This window comes from Pyrgilauda ruficollis, unplaced genomic scaffold (genome assembly GCF_017590135.1).
Source record: "Pyrgilauda ruficollis isolate IOZ18807 unplaced genomic scaffold, ASM1759013v1 scaffold209, whole genome shotgun sequence".
NCBI lineage: Eukaryota > Metazoa > Chordata > Aves > Passeriformes > Passeridae > Pyrgilauda > Pyrgilauda ruficollis.
The window spans coordinates 380404-399639 of NW_024520207.1; the positions used below are offsets into that span (position 1 = coordinate 380404).

The 19236-nt window shown below is 43.3% G+C and overlaps 1 protein-coding gene and 1 long non-coding RNA gene across 3 annotated transcripts in view; one reads left to right on the forward strand and one right to left on the reverse strand.

Moving 5' to 3' along the window:
• Positions 1 to 19236, reverse strand: part of LOC121353608 — a 41374-nt gene that overhangs the window by 1841 nt on the left and 20297 nt on the right. The window contains exons 4-7 of the long non-coding RNA XR_005955131.1: positions 18659 to 18763; positions 15527 to 15625; positions 13685 to 13800; positions 8007 to 8159 (exon numbers count right to left, since the gene is read on the reverse strand). This is a non-coding gene — a long non-coding RNA (uncharacterized LOC121353608). The remainder of the gene's footprint in view (positions 1 to 8006; positions 8160 to 13684; positions 13801 to 15526; positions 15626 to 18658; positions 18764 to 19236) is intronic.
• The window catches only part of MYO7B (myosin VIIB), a 48643-nt gene continuing 30106 nt past the window's right edge, over positions 700 to 19236 (forward strand). For both annotated transcript variants that reach the window (XM_041467549.1, XM_041467550.1), the window contains exons 1-19: positions 700 to 717; positions 2014 to 2127; positions 2745 to 2897; positions 4162 to 4346; positions 5222 to 5343; positions 6027 to 6169; positions 6263 to 6376; positions 8028 to 8181; positions 9108 to 9184; positions 9489 to 9608; positions 9819 to 9961; positions 10800 to 11010; positions 12563 to 12698; positions 12955 to 13115; positions 15367 to 15504; positions 16483 to 16635; positions 17193 to 17291; positions 17831 to 17925; positions 19034 to 19118. In XM_041467549.1, the coding sequence (XP_041323483.1) occupies positions 700 to 717; positions 2014 to 2127; positions 2745 to 2897; positions 4162 to 4346; positions 5222 to 5343; positions 6027 to 6169; positions 6263 to 6376; positions 8028 to 8181; positions 9108 to 9184; positions 9489 to 9608; positions 9819 to 9961; positions 10800 to 11010; positions 12563 to 12698; positions 12955 to 13115; positions 15367 to 15504; positions 16483 to 16635; positions 17193 to 17291; positions 17831 to 17925; positions 19034 to 19118 (2421 nt within the window). The remainder of the gene's footprint in view (positions 718 to 2013; positions 2128 to 2744; positions 2898 to 4161; positions 4347 to 5221; positions 5344 to 6026; positions 6170 to 6262; positions 6377 to 8027; positions 8182 to 9107; positions 9185 to 9488; positions 9609 to 9818; positions 9962 to 10799; positions 11011 to 12562; positions 12699 to 12954; positions 13116 to 15366; positions 15505 to 16482; positions 16636 to 17192; positions 17292 to 17830; positions 17926 to 19033; positions 19119 to 19236) is intronic.

The window sequence follows — 19236 nt, forward strand, 5'->3', positions numbered from 1 at the left end:
ATCATCCCTTAGCTAAAGCACTGGTGTAGATCTCTGGCCACTGATATTTTGGCTGTTATGTTCTTGATAGTGAGTTCTTAATTTTCTTGTGGTTCCCTCCAGTCCCTTATTTCGTTGTTCATGCCTTAATTGCAATTCCTCCCATTCCAGCCAAGGAAGGTGAACTCTAGGCCTCTGTTTCTGTTTGGTGGTGCGTTCAAGCTGAAGGGTCTGAGGGAACTCACCTTGGAAAGTATGAATTAAACCTGTGTCTCCGGGATAGCCACTGAGCTGCTGGGTCAATGGACCACCTTTAGCTGGTTGTCTTGTGCATCAAATCACATTGCACTGTGGATTTTTTTTATTAGTGAGCCAACTTTGAAGTTCAGACAATAACTGTGCCTAGCACTTGACTGAGAGAACTATTTGGTATGAAAATGTGCACAGTGAAATCTTTAGGGCTAAGAGCATCTCCAGGTTACGTGGTAGAACTCAGAACACCACCCCAGTGCTGCAGGTTCTTTGCTTTGTATAGATGGTGTCATTGTTTCTATATTGGGTGTATCTTAATGAGCTCTTTTGCTTTAATAAAATTATTTTAAGATATTTTGATGTTATTTTTTTTGCAAGGAAACCCCACTGTCTGTTCTCATCAAAGTCCTTTTCTGACCTAACATTATGTTCTTGGCATGCAGGTTGCATACAGTGATCTGAAACATAATGGTGGTTTTCAGAAAGGTAAGTCCTGCTCTTTCTTCTGATTGAGTGATTAGCCTGAGGTCCAAAGAGGAAGAAAATTACCTAACCATCATGGTTCGATCAAAAGAAAGTTGCAATAACCCAGTACCAACAAGGTATAAAATAATTTCAGCCTAGACTAGGGAAGCAGAGGTGTCTTGCCTCACCAGGCCATCCTCTTGTTGAGCAGGTGACCTCTGTCACAAGGTGTGGCAGTGAAACTACACAAGTTACCTTTGGAGTTTTATTCAACACAAATAAGAGCTGTTAGTCTGTAACATTCTTCATAATCTTGTGCAATGTTTATGGATGCTTTACATTGGTTATTTGGTTTTAAATGTAAGCCACAAAGTATTTTGAGAGGAAAAAGAAATTTTTTTAACTAAGAACATTGAAACTATGACATGCAGTGCTGTGGTGTGTAACAAAAGTTATATATGACAAGATACAGCTACAAAGTCCACTGATCTACAACTCTATTCAGTTTTTATTCCATCTTTCTGTTTGAATCTGTATTGGGGACTGGAGCAAGAGAAGGTGTTCCTGAGGGCCTGGAGTAGGGAAGTATAACCAGGACACTGGTACAGGCAACACCAAGATGTTGCTCATTCCTAGGAAAGGGCAGCTGTGGCTCACCCCTTCCTCCGGGCACAGCAGAGCAGTTCTTGCTTGTTCTGCAGAGGTGCCAGATGTTGACAAGCCTCTACCTATGTGAAGAAAGGAACTGGGCTGGATAAAGAATGTTAGTGGCTTTTTTCTCCTAAGAGAGATCATGGGAGCACTCACATTTCAGCTATAGCAGGAAAAAAATATATCTAAAATTTCTCGCAATTGAGGTCTCTACATTTCCAGGCTTATAGTATGTACATATGTTTGTTTGTTTGTTTTTCTCTTTCCTGGTAAAGTCTGTGTTCTCAAGAATGTCTTCTGAGAAAATATCATAGCTCATGTGAGGCTGCCAAGCCAGTTCCCCAGCATTCACTATGCCCCCAGCCAGGCTCTGAGAAGTATTGAAGCTGCATTAATGTTGTCCTTGGAAAAAGTGTTGCCTCATTTCCTCCTTTGAGACAGCTGGGTTTGATGACTTGTCCAAAGTCATGTTTCAGATCAGCTGTGGAGCTGGGAGTAGAATCCAGAGGTCTATAAATGTATTGTCTGCAAGCAGTAAGAACTTACCCAGTTGAACACTGCTAAAAAAATCAAATAACTAAAAAAGGAAGACCAAGAGGTATTTGCCTGTGAGCTACATGGCATCAAGTATGTCACTGTACTTGACAGTAGCTTTTTTCTCCCCAGGGTGATCATGTGTGGCTGGACACGCAACCAAACAGTGAATTTAATGTCCCTATTGGGGCAGTTGTGAAGGAATCTGACTCAGGACGGATCTTGCTGGAGGATGATGAGGGCAAGGTGGGCTATGCCATAACCTTCTGTAAAAGATGAACATGAAATGTAAAAGTGCAAAATACAAAAGAAGGTCCTATTGGGTCAGACCAAAGCTCCATCTGCCAGGTGGTCTGACTTTGGTATAGGTAGGATATACTGAAAGAAAAACTATAGAAATAAGGCAAGTATAGGATGGTCATCTGGCATCTCGAGGTCCAAGCACAAGGAAGATTCAGAGCTTCATAAGATAGAGGTTATATCTACATGGCTAGGAAAAGGAAATGGATGGGCTCCAATCCCTAAATTTGGTGAAGTTTTAGGTGGACACATCATCCCACTGAAATCAGTTCATCCCAACCTTATACAATGCTCTGCCTGTGATGACAGAATTGCAGTCTGCAGTTAACACTGAGCAGTGTTAAAACTGGTGCTGTTCAGAACCCACCCAAATGGCTTCATTCAGTGTTTTAAACCATCTGGTTTTAAACCAGTTAACTCTTATAGGCCAGTCACCTGTGTGCTAGAGCATGCCTGCTTGAGCATGTATTATGCTGAAGCTCACTCCAGTCTAACCCAGCTCTCCTTTGTTTGCCTCTGAGCCACAGCATCACACATTAAAGTCTGTGCCTTGCCTTTGTCAGGAGCACTGGATCACGGCTCGGAATATGCACATGGTGCACCTGATGCACCCTTCCTCTGTCCAGGGGGTAGAGGACATGATCCGCCTCGGGGATCTCCATGAAGCTGGCATGGTGCACAACCTCCTCATCCGACACCAGGAGCACAAAATCTATGTGAGTGCCACAGTCACTTCCAGGAACAGCCGGGTCACTTCCAGGTCACTTCCAGGAATGGCCTCTACACTTGAGCAGCCTGGGAGCCTTTCACACACGGGGCCCTCTGACTTCTTTAATGACAGAGGTTGCCAAGGAGACACAACACAGTTTTTCTCTTCTTTCACTCAAGTACTTTGGCTGCCCCTCAGTCACAGTGCTGGCACAGGTAGTGACTTCACTTACTTTCTCCCAGAGCAATCATTGTCACCAGCCACTGACAGTGCACTGAATCCAGCCCATGTTACAGCTTACTGCTGCTATTACCTGGAGGATCAGCCTAACGGGTATGCAGTGACATGATTTCAACTGTCCCCCAGTCCAAGCCAACATTTACTTGATGTTGATGTAATAAGATTGCTAATAATAAATCTGGATATTTTGTCCATTACAGGTTTTATCTGTAACTGGGAAATTTGACAATTTTATTTTCTTTTTTCCTCAGTTTCCAGTTTGTAATATTATAATTAATATTCAGGTTTTTCCATGCTTCGCCTCCCATATTATATACAGTACTGGAGAGAAGCTGTCTCTTACAACATAGGTGTGATGATATTTAGTGTTAAAAAGGACTTATTTTATATATCCTGTAGTTGCAACTAACAAGGTGTGGATAGATCTGTTATGTTAAACTCTAGCAGCCTGCATTTGTTTCACACAGTTTTTGAACAGTATCAACAGTTACAACTAACAAGGTCTGTGGATAGATCTGTTATATTAAACTCTAGCAGCCTGCATTTGTTTCACACAGTTTTTGAACAGTATCATTGCCTTGCATCTCCACAGCTTTCAACAGCCTCCTTCATTTCATTGGTGTTGCTGTATACAAATGTTTCTAAATCACTGTATGAATAGCACAACTGTAACTTGGCCCATTAGCAAAGTTCAGCTACATCTGCACTAGAATACAAAAGCAGCTAAACAAAACACTGCAAAACACCTTAAGATAACACCAAAGTGCCAGATCAAATTGGACTTCTGTGTGCTTCAGCTTGAAACAGAGAACAACGGAGCTGTCATTAGCAAGATCACACCTAGAACCTTGGGCAAACCTCTCCTTATCCTGGGATGTTCAACAGCAGCTGATAGTGAGGAACTGGGCTCTTAGCCTCACCCAAGTGCTGCTATGATCTCCCAGGCTTCCCTCCTGCCTCTGTTTAGATTTATACTGCAAGTAGCTTTGGTTGTATTCTTGTTTGGAATAATGCTCACAACTGTTTTCCAGACTTACACAGGATCAATCCTTGTAGCAGTGAATCCATACCAGCTGCTACCCCTCTACACGGTGGACCAGATCAGACTGTACTGTAACAAGAGGATTGGAGAGCTTCCACCTCATGTCTTTGCCATTGCAGATAACTGTTACTTCAATATGAAGAGGAATAAGAGAGACCAGTGCTGTGTGATCAGGTGAATGGACTTGGAGAGGACAAATAGCAGAAACCAAGTCTGGCATGGTTTGGGGCACCTTGTGGACACAGGTGGACACAGGATGGTCTCCTGACCTTCCAAATGGAAAGACACAGATAAAACTAGAGACAACAGGAAGGAAATATTTTCTTCCCTGCTCCCTCATTTTCAGTTAGGGCTGGGAAAGGTAAAACATAAGCAAAGGATTTCTGAAGCCTGTTTTCCCCCAGAATCTTTCAATGTGGTTGTACATTCTGCATGTGGTCACTACATATAGAAACATAACACCTGAATGTGTATGACATAGGGCTATCTTTTACCTTGGAGACAGAATATTTATGTTACATGTATTTTCCAAGGCTAGACATTTCCTCAAGAGAAATAACCTCTGCTAACCCAAAGGTGAATGGAAGCTTTCATCCTCCTACAAAGAATCCTTTCTCTGTTTGTCATCAATGTGAAGAACCAGACAGTCTCATTGCAATAGTATCTGATTATATCTGAGTCAACTCTGCTGATGTGCTGACACTAGCACTGACAATCTGGTAATGCAATAAAAAAGAAAAGCAAGTGGTCATTTTATTTGTACAGGTACAGAATGTCTTCCATGGATTTGCTTGTTTTTAATTGGTGGGAGGATCTAGTTATCAGCCTAAGTCTGAAAAACTACTTCAATTTGAGCAGATAAGATGATGAAAGACTGAAATTTTCCAGCCCTCTATGAAAGACAGTCTGATCTGACAGTCTGAATGGCACCCTGTGCCATTCACAGGGTAAACTTAAGTGGGATTGGTTTTTTTTATTGTAACTTGGTCTTCCACGTTACCAAAAAAAAGAAAGGAAGCCTGTAATGATATTTTTTTTTCTTACTGCAGTGGAGAATCTGGAGCTGGTAAAACTGAAAGTACAAAGCTAATACTACAGTTTCTGGCAGCTGTCAGTGGCCAGCATTCCTGGATAGAGCAGCAAATCCTAGAGGCCAACCCCATTCTGGAAGGTGGGTTACTTAGCAAACATGGCTGATTTACCACATTTATCTCAGGATAAAATGAATCAGAAACAGATCCTTGAACCATTGTATCTGCTTAACTGGTAACCCCCCTGAAACACTGGTGATGCACTGTAGATGTTCTCTATACTTTTCTGCCATGCTCCCATACAGTCCAGAGCAGCTTTTCTCTCATGCTGTAGGAGGAGTTTCCTCTGTAGTATACACCCTGGAACTGCCAGGAGCACAAGAGTCCTTGGGACTGCAGAGCCCAAGGCAAAGCCCCCTGGTTTGGCATTTGCCCTAGACAGTGACAGAGTGACTGGCCATGCATAGATGTATCTGTAGGGGAGCTCCCTGAGACACCTATCTTTCTCTGTACAGGGATCAACATGTTCCCAGTAAATTATTCTGAAGGTCCTCAGACTTGCCCAGGTCTCTTGGCTGGCCAGATACAGACCACATTTGGATCATTTGAATATGTCTTTTAGGACCCAATTATCTGGGTGCACAGTATGCCTGCCCCTCTCTTCAGGAGACAGACTGAGACAAGACATTCTCCAGTGCTTCTCAGCGCTGTCATTTGGAACAAAATGTGTAAAATATTAGCAGCAAAGTAGAAGGGGAAAAAAATAGGCTTGATGTTCATGAACTGCAATAATACAGATACTATTTCTGTCTCTTGCTGTTAGCTTTTGGAAATGCCAAGACAATTCGAAATGACAATTCAAGCCGCTTTGGGAAGTACATTGATATTCACTTCAACCAAAGTGGTGTGATAGAAGGAGCCCGGATAGAGCAGTTTCTCCTGGAGAAGTCCCGGGTCTGCCGTCAGGTGAGGGCACTGGCAGGTGTACATTCTGCCTGTTCTTGTGTTAGAAGCTTATCCTGACAAGGCTGTCCATTGGCCTATTTCTTTTATTTTTAGGCTCCAGAGGAGAGGAATTATCACATCTTCTACTGCATGCTAATGGGGATGAATACAGAGCAGAAAAAGATGCTGAATCTGGGCACTGCTTCAGAGTACACTTATCTCACTATGGTAATAATCTCTGCTTTATTCTCTGATATCCCTCTGCCATTTGCTTCTTTCAGTGAGCAATTGCAATCACTAGGAGCTGCAGATGGTAGTTACCAAATATGAACAGTCCTTCCCTTAGAGTACCAGAAGCAGTAACACCAAAAGTGCCGTGAGTATCAGTTTCAGACACTTACTGTATTGTCCACCAGTGGGAAGTAGCTTGTGGCAGGTTAAAGCTTTCTGTCAAAGTCAGACTTAAGAAACATAAAGGACACCTTAAAACAGAATGTGGACAACATCCCCCACTTTCACAGACACTCAGATTTCAAAGGAATGCAAGGGATCTCGTGCCAGGGAGAACAGTAATCACATACGTGTACCTTAGAAGAAAATTAATAAGTATCCTAGTCCTTATATCTAATAAATCTTACATACATAATGCAGGCAGCTGGCATTCAGCGTAACCTCCCACGATGGATGCTAATGACAATGAGTTACAATGCCATTGTGACAGAAGTGGGATCTTCAGAGGTGAGGTTTTTGAAAATAGCTAATTGAGTGGTTTCGGACATGAAAGATATGATGAAAATCCTATCCTTTAGCCTGTGTATATACCTCATATTAAATAGGCCAGCTGGTTAGGTTTGGGCTGTTCTACAGCTGTGGAAAGAATGTGTTTAAGTCCTGCCTCTACTGAAATTAGCTGGAGCTGGGCATCTAATTTCTAGGAAATGAAAACAAGTCTGTTTCTGGAGTCTCAAAAGCAAAACTATTAAATTTGTGGAGATTTTATCAAATGTAATGTTTTCAAAATAACAGTGATCTTGCAGCAAAGCTCATGAGTGCAATTAGTGCAATTAACCCATTGGCCATTCCATGAAAAGGCCCCTGGGTCAGCAGAAGGGCAGTGTGATACCGAAATAGGAGGACTGGATTAAAAGAGAACATATCCATGGTTTTGTAAAGGTCAGCTGTTGGTACAAGCTGGCATGTTTACATGCTGTAAACTGAAATGTCTAGGAATATTTCATTTTTGGGATCATCACACTATATTGTCAGAAATGGCAAGGGTAAAAAAGGCATTTTCCCATCTCCATTATGGCTGAAAATAGTTTCTGTCAGGAGCAGCATCGTAGGACCTGCTGTGTAGACTTTGATGAAGGTGCTTCTGATGCTGCCTTAGATACTTCCATTTGTCTTCCACTAGGACCTAATATTTTTATTTTGAGATTTGCCTTCTAGTACTTATCCAACTTGACTTGCTTTGGTTTGGGATTAGGGCTCTTAATTTTCCATTGACAGGGCAGAGAGAGGAAACCAAAGAAACAGGCATGGCCTTGTAAAAGTAGGTAACCTTGTCAAAGCTTCCTGTCCTTCTATGCTCCAGAGCAGCCTTCCCATCAGCTTTTCCTTTGGCTTCCTCAGTATTCAGCCTAGCCCTGGAGAAATGCATTACTGAGCCCTTTGTTAATGCATTCTTTTTGAGAGAAAATATGAAGGAAGATACAATTATGGGAAGAGAATATAGAATGTTAAATAGCGTTTTACCTTGCATCCTTGTGGACTCACAGGATAGCCACCTTGTGTACAAAGGCTTGTCACTCTGCACGTGCTTTCATCCTTGTCTGGGTAGCAGGAGGATCTTCCTTACCTGTTGGTGTGGTGCTTGCAGGGTAACTGCACGTCCTGCGACAGCCGCAATGACGCCAAGGATTATGCCCACATCCGCTCAGCTATGAAGATCCTCATGTTCTCAGACTCTGAGCACTGGGACATCAGCAAGCTGCTGGCTGCGATCCTGCACCTAGGGAATGTAGAGTTCCAAGGTAAATTCAGCATTGGCTGGGCTTACCTTTCCTTAGACTTGATGGTAAAGGTACTTCCCTTGGGTGCTTCCTGCTTCCACCTGCAGAGATCAGGTTGTGCTGCTCTGACTTGTATTAACAGGTGAACAAAGTTGGAAGGGAAGGCAGATAAGCACAATGAAATTCTGGTTTGTGACTCCACTGCCATGTGTTTTGAAAAGCAGCATCTTATTATTTTGTCACACTGTCAGGTCTCCATGGTTGTAAATAGGCCCTTATCACACAAACTGAAACAACAGAGTAGAATGCCATGCTGCATTTGCTGATTGTTGTTCTACACAGGCCAGAGGACACAGCAGTGATGTTTGCCTTGGAGATAATAGCAGTCATCCTCCTGCTTAAATCTGCTGAACACTCACCTGCATAAGTGCACTTCTGGAATGGACAGGCACAGTGTGACCCACCAGCACATGCCAGAAGCTTTCACATTTTAGAAAAGAGCTCCTTGCTTTGTGATACAGCAGGCCCAATACAGAGATGCCAGCTGGATTCTTTGGATTAATGCTAACTACTAAAATTAGGGATTTCTTGTATTCCTCTTTGTTGTCTAATTTCCCACAAGCTAGATACACAGGAAAAATATTTCCAGAAACATATTTTCTGGAGTCAGCTATCACTTCCCTGGATCCCCAGCAGTTACTATTTTAAATGAATAATCTTGTCAGTTTGGCTGCTGTTTTTAGCCTGATGTTCTACGCACGAGAGAGCCCTGTAGATCCCAGGATCTGGGTGAAATCAGGACCCTCCTTGGTTAAATCACCAGACCAGTCAGTTTCAAATGAGAACTGAGTACCTTGCCACATTCCCAGTGTTGTGGGGTCACAGAAATACAGCTACATTAACAACAGTGATGGTTCTCCCTGAGAGTGGTTGTTTCCTCCTTGCAGCGGCCGTGTACGACAACCTGGACTGCTCTGATGTGATAGATTCACCACACTTCTCCATCGCCACCAAATTGCTCGAGGTAATGGACCCTCATCTTCTGCTGGTTCTTCCTTCTCCCATGTTCCATGAGCACACTGGCAGAGCACGTCTCTGGAGTTTATGTAGGAATTAACATTCAACAGGTATGTTGCCTCTGTCCTGCTGACACTCCAGTCATGCTGTTCCAGATGTCTCTCCAAGATGGGAGACCTTTAAATGGGACAGCAAGTTGCCAGTGGATGCTGCTAGACAAGCAGTTTGTCATAGTCCTCCTCCCGATATAAACTTTGCTGGATTTCCTTTGTTCACCTGGAATGACCAGGTTGCCATGACTGTTTCTCCAGGTGGACTCTAGTGAACTCCAGACCAGCCTCACAAACCTCTCCATCATTGTCCGAGGAGAAAGTGTGTCCAGACCTCTGAATGTGGTTCAAGCTGCCAATGGGAGGGATGCCTTTGTGAAGGTACTGGTGCTCACAGCTTTCCTGTTTAAGACTGGGGATGCTTTCAGAGCTCTCTTCCTGACTGAGGAGCTCCATGTGATAAACATTCACCCAGAGGGCTCCAAGCCCTTGTAGTTCTCAGGCATAGCTTGACAGCACAATAGCAAGCAGTTACATCCAAAGTCTCTAATGATTAGAGGGCTCTAATTCCTCTTTCATTTTTTTTCTCAGGGTATATATGGGCGGATTTTCTTGTGGATTGTGAACAAAATCAACTCAGCCATTTTCAACCCAGCTTCTCAGAAGCCTAAAGACAGACATCAATCCATTGGACTGCTGGACATTTTTGGGTTTGAAAACTTCAGCAACAACAGGTAGGAAACTCCAGATGCAATGCAATAGGAAGCTGAAAAGCAGCTGATGTAAAGGGAAGGAACGAAAAAACAGAGACATACTCTTTCATCTTTACCCTGATTCTCAGAAAAATGGTGAGAAGTCCATTACTGGATTTTCCCAGTTTTGATCATGCAGATTCCATTTTTCTTCAGTCTTGATCATATTTCTGCCTCCTTCCCCAGCCTTCATTTTAGTGCAGCCATTGCACATGTCTATTCCAGATCCTGAGGAATTTTCTGGCCTTCAGCCAGATAATGTTCCTCAGTGACTTTTGGAACAGAATCTAGGATCTCTACAGTGTGTCTTCTATCTTTTGTGTTCTCTCCTGTTATTCTGTGCTGTTCCCAAGACCTGCAGTCCCCATGGGGTCTCACTGTGGTGAGCACCCCAGAGGCACATTCAGTGTGCCACAGCAAGTACAAGGTAATGATACTCAGGTGCAGCATAAAGGAGTAAATAACAGAAGAAGTGGTAGCACCAGTGCAAGCAGAAACATGTCACATGCTCATAAGTGATTTTCACACTTACATATTCCCCTTTATCTCTGGAGTTTCTTGAAACACATAAAAGATCTTTATTGCCTACTCAGCAACATTCAGTCATCAGCTGGCTCATTGCTGCTGGTCTTTGCCACAGCAGAAAATGCTTCCCTTGTATTGCTAAGATTGGCAACATGCAGTGGTGCCAGTCACCAGCAGTGTGGAATGTGGCAGTGGTGTATCTGGAATGCATTTAGTGCAGAGGCTAAACAAATAGCAGAGAGCAGTGCAGCACTGGCCAAGGATGACCATGGGCTTTCATCTTGTTCCTCCCCAGCTTTGAGCAGCTGTGCATTAACATTGCAAATGAGCACCTTCAGCAGTTCTTTGTGCACCATGTCTTCAAGCTGGAGCAAGAGGAATACCTTGCAGAGCACATTGCCTGGAACAACATTGACTTCACTGATAACCACCAGGCTCTGGAAGTCATTGCACTCAAGCCCATGAATATCATCTCCCTCATTGATGAAGAGAGCAGGTTCCCAAAGGTAAATTTCTGGTTTCACTTGTAATGCCTGGCTTTGCACACAGCTCATGGGTAACACTTGGCTTTAGACACACAAAAGTGCAAAAATGGCTTTCAAATATGTTAGGAGAGGCAATATCTTCTTCCCATAGATGTTTCTTTCAAATTAGCTCACTACGCACCTGCTTCACTCTCTGCTGGAATGTGCTCTTCCTGGTGCCTTGCTGTTGAAACTCTTACAGCTGCTCCAGACAGAGAAGGAAGGAGTCTGGATCATTTTACAAGGGCTTCTTGGGAATCTTTGAAATCGTTCATTGTTTGAGTATTGTTCTGCTGTTGGTCTGGCAGCTTGCTCTTTCTTCCCCTTGCTGACAGACTTAATTGAGCAATGTCACTATTGTGAGGAACTGAAGGGGAACTACAGGCATGGCAGCTAACCTTGCTGCCAGACAAGGTCATAAACAGAACATTTTGAGCACCATCACAGAGCAGGTACAGAGCAACAAGTTGATCAGGCCCAGTCAGCAAGGGCCCTGCTTGACCAACCTGAACTCCTTCCATGACAAAGTTCCATGAACTCCTTCCATTACCTGCTTAGTGCATGAGGGAAAGTCTGTGGCTGTTGTCTGCCATGATTCTGTGATTCTGTGAAATGTTATCCTGCAAAGGTCAGTCATTTCAAAGAAGAAAAGCAGAGATGAAAGTAGCATCTGATCTCAGACATCCCTGTAGAGCATTTTCATAGTCTGCAGAGTATGGTGAGGCTAAACTGGAGTGTTGGTGCAGGAATCAGATGACAATGGAGGATGTCCAGAAAAGCAAGCCCCTGCCTCAGCTCATTTGTAGTCATTCAGATCACTACTTGATAGGATCATGTACAGGCAGACAGCTTTCACCTTTCTTCCCTAAGAAGAGGGTGGTCCCACAGATCAAGAAGCACCTCTTCCATGATTCCCAGAGCACATGACTTCTGAGAGCAAAGCCCCCACTACCCTGGGTGCAGGTGAGTGCAGAGAGCTCACATGGCCCACGAGGGGATGGCATCATGATGGCACTCCTTGTAAAGAAGCTCCCAGCTGACTGCCTAGCCTCTGGTCTGGGCATGGGATCTGGGATCTGGGATCTGCTCAGGGATTCTTCCAGGGATCTCTGAGTCTTGCACCAGCTGGGGAGTGCAAGAAGAACTGTGCCTGCCCAGGAGAAGGAGAAGGCATCCCTTACAGCTTTCTAGGTAGCAGGGCGTGAGAAGGTTGGTAGGGGCTTTGCTTGTGAGGTCCAAAGATCTGGTAAATTCTCAGCCCACCTGGTGATGTTGGTAATGTTATGAGGACTTATGTACAGCCCTAGTAAAACCAGGCCCTGTGCTTGATGGTGTGTTCTATCATGATGCTTGAGACAGGGGTCTGTGTAAAAGGAAGAATACTTTTGGCTCTTTCTCCAGATCTACTACACACATAAGGGCAGAATTTGAGCTTTTGTTATCTCTAAATGCCACTTCTGTTTGTTTGTTGAGCACAGGCCAGTGCTGGGGACAATCTGCTTAACCATCCTTTTTCACCTGTACTTGTTTCTAGGGCACAGATGCCACCATGCTTATCAAAATCAACTCCCTCCATGGTAAAAGTAACGTCTACATCCCACCTAAGAGTGTTCATGATACCAAGTTTGGCATCAACCACTTTGCTGGGGTTGTCTTTTATGAATCAAAAGGTGAGTCTACCTCTGCTGGAAACAGAGGGTGAAGGGAAGGGCATGACTTGCCCTGGATACATGAATGCATGATAGGTGCATGACCTGGATATGTAGCTCTCCAGGGCAGTGTTGATCTGAAGTTGATCAGGAGGTCAGAAGGATTACTCTAAACCCATCTGCAAGTTACTGTAAATTAAGTGGATTTTAGGTAGACACTGGTGCTAGAGCCAGCAGGCTGCAGAGGTGACAGGCTAATATTGTTTCCATCCTATAGATTTCTTGGAGAAAAATCGTGACACACTGAGTGCTAATGTAATGCAAGTGGTCCATTCCTCCAAAAACAAATTCCTGAGAGAGATTTTCCAGGTGGAAACAGCCCCACCTATTCTGGGACGTGGGACCATTCGGCATCTTGGATCTGACCAGGTCTACAAGGTTGGTTTACTGGCACTGTCTTGCAGAAACAACTAATTTCTCCTGCCTTCCATACAGCTCTGGCTGTTCTTGATCTCCTCTTTCTTTGCACTGCCTCTGCAAATCTCTGCCTCTTTCATTCAAATTGTTTCTGCCAAGGGGGCTGCAGGAGAAGTCAGGGTCTGGTGTTCATGCTGTAAACAAGTGCAAAGTCAGCCCTGTCAGCCAGGTGTGCACCCTGGATATCTGTGTAGCCATGCCTGCAGTTGTTTCAGAACCACAAGTCGTGATGCTTCCCCACATGTTGTCACTGACTGGACATCACTGTGCGACAAAGTTCATGATGGGTCATTATCACAGACTCCATTGATCCTGTTGTGTCTGTGCCTAGTGAAAATAAGGATGTGAAGTGCAGTGGACTAGAAAAACCGTGGGGCACAGTTCAGGTTCTCTGTCCTGCTCCAACTTCCACATACCTTGATTTCTGAACATTTAGCTATGCAGTGTCACCAGTATGTGAAGGTGCTTTCGCTTGTTTACATCTTTGAGTTTTCCTGTCAGGATACAGAACAATCAGCTTGCTGTCTTACCTGTTATCTGTCTATTCTCCTGGCATTGTTTTCTGATCTTGTCCTTTCTTCCTCTGTCTTTGTCCCAGTGTGGCTTTCTGCTGTCCAGAACACCTGGCCACGGACAGGTAAACATCCTGGGGGCAAAGAATGTCAGAAGTGGTAAAAGCAGCAGAAAAGTGGCTTAGCATCTCTTAAATGCTATGAATACCTCCAGATTAAATATCAGGTTTATTTACATTGCTCTAATGCTCTAACAGGCCTTGTCCCTATAAATAAGGCTGTGTTAATGAAAAAAAAGTACAGCAGCATCTCAAGAAAGGAAATACCAAATGGGCTACCCCATGTCAAAATGCACAGAAATTAGATGTTGATGTTCAAATAAATGGGACCACCATTGGGAAGCCTAAGAAGCAGGCTACAGAAAATAATAATGAATGTTGTGCCAGAAAACACTTTCTTGTCCAGAGGTCTCAGAGTTCCTTTCCTGACACACCACAACAGAAAAGTCACCATTAACTCAATAAAAAAAATTCAGCTTTAACAATGTTGCATGTGAGAGATCATGTGTGGCTATCCCACTGATGGTACTGCAGAAAGGCCACTAAGGTCTGAGAGTGAAAATCACTAAAATAAGTATATATTGTTATTTTACCACTTTGGGTGCTTGCTAGCCCTAAGATGCATCAGAGCTGCAATGAAACGTTCCCAGGAGTTGTTTTCCAATGACACAAATGATTGATCACTGGAGGGCAGCCTTGCCCTGTAGCTAAAGCAGAGGGTGGAAATCTGAGTATTCAAAGCAGCACTTTAGAAGTAAGAACAGCAGGATGAGATACCCTAAAGATCATGGAAGTGAGGGGGAGCCACTGGACTTTAAATTATTTACTTTGAAAAAATTCCAACAACCCCACAACGGACCACACTCCCCAAACAAACTAATAAACAAACAGGCTGTGGTGTGCTGCAATGATCAGCTCATTGCCTGTATGTAAAAGGCCAGTGGAGTCCTTGTGTTACTTGGAATCTGTACTGTTGGCACTGTAATTTAATGTGCCCACACTGACATGTAGAAACTTAGGCTTAATGTGATGATTTGTGTGAAAAAGACAGGTGGAACTGTGCTGTCAGAGAGGCTGGGGAAGTCTGGAGTACCTCTTAGTTTATATTCCAGTAAAAGTTGCCTTTTCACTGCTTGCCATAGTATTAATGGGCAAGATGATCAGCCTAATCAGACCTAATCATTAAGGAATGGGCTGTTCTGGATCTTTAGCATTCCTAGCTATGGTGGCAGCAAAATATCTGGCCTGGAGTTTATTCCTGCTTTGGAAGTGGCTGTTTCTCACCAAGCTTTCAGGCACGCTCCCAGGAATCACAGCTTGTACCCAGGCCTGGCACTAAACACAGCCTTGGATGGAACAGACAGGTGCATGTGGGCTCCTGTGGGTGGAATTACTTCCACCACAGCCACCCCTGCTGCTAGAACTTAGTGCCCAAGTAGCTGAAAGCACTTAGTGAGGGGTTTCTTTACAAGAATAAACTCAAATTAATAAGGTACAGATGGCCAATGTAGCTCCCATATAGGTAAATAATTTTTTTCTGGTGGTTGTGTGATACTGTACATTGTACAAAAATACAAAGGTTTATTCATTGGCCTCTGAGAGCGAATGATGTTGCAGTCAGCATGTGCTTTCTCTTCCCAGGGCTTGGATACCACCAAGCGGCTCTCGACACTGGGAGGACAGTTCAAGCAATCCCTGGAAAAACTAATGAAAATCCTTGAGCAGTGCCAGCCATACTTCATCCGCTGCATCAAGCCAAATGACTACAAGAAACCACTGGTAATGCTCTAACAAGTCTCACCTTTGGTAAAGTTTGTAATGAGAAAAGGCTCTCAGTTTCTGGGTAACATTTTATAGCTGTACTTGCTGCATCCAAGAAGAGTTGGAGTACAGGGTAATCCTGCAATAAACACAATAGGAGGATATAGCATGGTTAATTTACAAAAGCATCTCAAAAAAGCACCGCAGAGTAATGGATAGCAATAAAGCACACAGGTGTATTCCTGAGTAGTTATAGACACGTTTTCAGTGTCTATCTTTTCAGTAAAGATAAAGACAAAACTGAAAAGTCTGTAGCCCCTCAACACAGGAACAAACAAAAAACATCAGGATCAACAATGATCATACTATGAAATAGCCTGAGAGAGAATAGGAGAGCTATGGCAGTTTGTGAGAGGGGTGATTTGGCTTAATCTGACACACAAGGAAGAGCCCATTTGTCATTAGGACACGTGGCTGGGTCTTGGGGGATTTTGACCTGGTTCTACTCTAAAACCTTGTAAGGTATTGGTCAAATGATTTAAAAAGTTTTGAAGCATTGCATGTTGCTTAGTGAGCCAATTTTTAAACTCAGATAAGACTAAATAATAATAAGAAAAGAGCAGTATGCCTGCTGTGCTTTGCATGGTATGCCCAAAGGCCTAAGTTGCTAATGCATCTATTCAGACCTACAAAATTATATGATTAATTCACTGTTCATCTGAAATTGCAGTTCTAGAATGAAAACGGTAGCCAGACTGAAGTAAACAGACTGTTTCTACTGCTGACATACACAAAATTGAAGACCCTTTGGGGTGACTTGTTTATGCTTGTAATGAATTAATTTAGTGCATGGAAGAAAAATACAATTTTAAAAATCACAGTATGCCATTTTGCAGGCCCTCTGAGGCTGGGGGTTAATAGACATGTTCTGAGGAATACTGCAAGTGTACCCTTTGCTCAGGGCTAAGTCTCCTCCTCGTCTGCTTTCCCTTTCAGTTGTTTGACCGGGAGCTGTGTATCAAACAGCTGCGATATTCAGGGATGATGGAGACCATTCAGATCAGGAAAGCTGGGTACCCAGTTCGCTACAGCTTTGAGGAGTTCTTTGAGAGATACAGATTTCTTCTGCCATGGTCTCTTCGACAAAAGGTGTGTAAGCAAAAATAGGGTTTAAGGCTAATCTAACTTTTCCTTATGAGGCTTTAGTCTTTCCCACAGTAGAAAGTTCTTGAATTACTGCTGGCAGGGTTGTGAGAGCTGTCAGCACAAGAGAAGTCAGCACAGGAACTGTTATCACAATAATTATAGCTAAACAGTTAAGCTATACTTCCTTCAACCTTAGCATGAAAACAGAGCTCCTTTGAGGTCCAGCTGTCCTTGGCCTGCTCCTCAAAGACATTCGAGGTAGGGTACTATCCTCATTCCCATTGCCCTCAGATGTTTTTTTACTGTGATCACACAATTCTCAGGTCTCTGATTCCTCCTCACACCTTGACCCTGGAATGTTTAGTCATGTAATCACATTCCTCCTCTTCCTGACCATTTGAGCTGAACCACTTTCATTCATTGTATTGTCAGCCTAGAGGTATGCAGGACCTCATCTGTTTCTGCTCTTCAGCCTTTGGAATGCAGGGCAGTAGATCCTTGCATAGCACTTGCTGTGTTTCACAGCCAAGCCCTAACATCATGATGCTTTTGCACATCAGCTGAAGAATGATACTCGAAAGAGCTGCATCAGCATCTCTGAAGCAGTGCTGGGCAAGGATGAGAGCTGGCAAGTTGGAAGGACCAAGATTTTCCTTAAAGTAAGTAAAAAGGACAGATTATTGTCTTTTCTCATGAAAAACTGGATGCTTCACAGTACAGCTTGGCCTGCTTGTGCAAGAGTGCCTTGTGCAAGGAGGACTGGGTTATCTTACAAACTCTCTCTTGAGTCTGAGGGTGGATCTTTTTTCTTGGAAACCAAATAATTCAATGGAAAGGGTTTGGTGTAGGAGAGGCTGATCCTGTTTCTGTGCTAAAGGGCTGCAGCTGAAACAGAACAGTGCAATGAGTTAGAGCATAAAAAAGAACAGGATACCAGTGCACTGTTGCAGAGGACCACCTTGCCTGTAGCATACCCCCTGTTGAAAACAGTCTTGCTGCAGGCAGATTCTTGCTTGTTTATGGCAATAGCTAGACCAAGTCTGGTCAAGTGGTGTGCACTCTTCCTACTGCAGTTCCATAAATGCATTTTAGTTACATTATGCTGCATCATGCTGATTAGGGGTCTCATTCACATCATGTGTTTCCATTTCCAGAGGTTGTGTCTGCTAAGGTGGCATATCCACACTTTCTTTTACAGGATCATCATGACACTGTACTGGAGCTGCAACGCCAAAATGTACTCACAGATAAGGTTCTTCTTATCCAGAAGGTGATGAGAGGATTGAAGGATAGGTCAGTGATCTTACAGAGGAGAATTTGCTTTATTTTGTTGTAGCTAATCTTTGTGGTGCAGCTTAACACACTCTGTGCAGCATTTTTGAGTATGAAATGTATCAGGCTGTACCTTCCACCAGCCCTAAATTACATGCTCATCAAGTAATAATGCACAGTGTATCTGAGCAGATGTTGGACAAAGATTTGTTTTGGCTCAGTTTTGTTATTTTAGTGATGTTTTTCAAAATGCACAGCTGTGGCATGTATGAAAAGGAAGGTTTGAAAGGAGGACTTGCTCTTAATATTTTTAGTAAACAGTAGACATCTGGAAAGCAGGAAATCCCCATGGAATCAGTGTCCTTCTCAGAGCTACAAGAATTCTCTTATTTAGGGTGCTTCTTGGATACAAGACATTGATAAGAATCAGATGGAAACTAACTAGTCCTTCTCTTTGCCAAAGATGCCCAGTTCTTGAATTGTGTCTGGTTTAGTTTGAAATATCTTCAGAAGTGAAATTTAGTCACTGTCAAATAAATGTTTGTCCTCATTAAATGCTTTACATCATGATTTGTACTCATGGATCTTGTATCCCCTCAATCAGAACCATGATATAGGACTGAGTCCTGGTTTGGTTTAGAAATACTCTTGACCATAGTGAAGGAAGAACCAAAAAATATGACACAAATGCCCCAAAATGTCCCTTTTTTTCAGACTCTGCTATCCAACAGAGTATCCAAACCAAAAGCGTCACCTTGCTTTTACTTTTAATCCATCAGAGCTATGTGCTGCCTTTTTCAGCTGCAGTGTGACAGTTTGTACCATGGGAGGTTCATCTTGCTCAGATGGGCTCCTCATCCTGCAGCAAAACAGAGAGAAAGAGATTGCTAGATGGGGAAGTTAACTTGTACAGTCATGATGTGAGGGGTTTTCAGTTCTTACAGAGTTCTCTGAGCACAGCAATTAATTTGGTCTGTAGTTGCTATGAGTATTTTTACAGCAAACAAGGCTGACATCAGACTGTGGTCATCCCATAAAAGAGAAAAAAAGCCACCTTATTCTCTACTACTATCCTAAGAAGCAACGCAGATAGCCTATTGTTTGTCACCTCACATGTCCGTCTGCTTAGGAAGCAGTTCCTGAAACAGAGGAGGTCTGCTGTAGCCATTCAGTCAGCCTGGAGAGGCTACTGCTGCCGGAAGGAATTCAGAATGGTAAGATGAAGGTGTATCAATGAATATATATTTGTGTGTGTGTGTTTATATACTGTGCCCTGCCAGACTGAGTGGAGTATTAGGAATTAAGATATTCTCAACTGAAGGGAGAATAGAT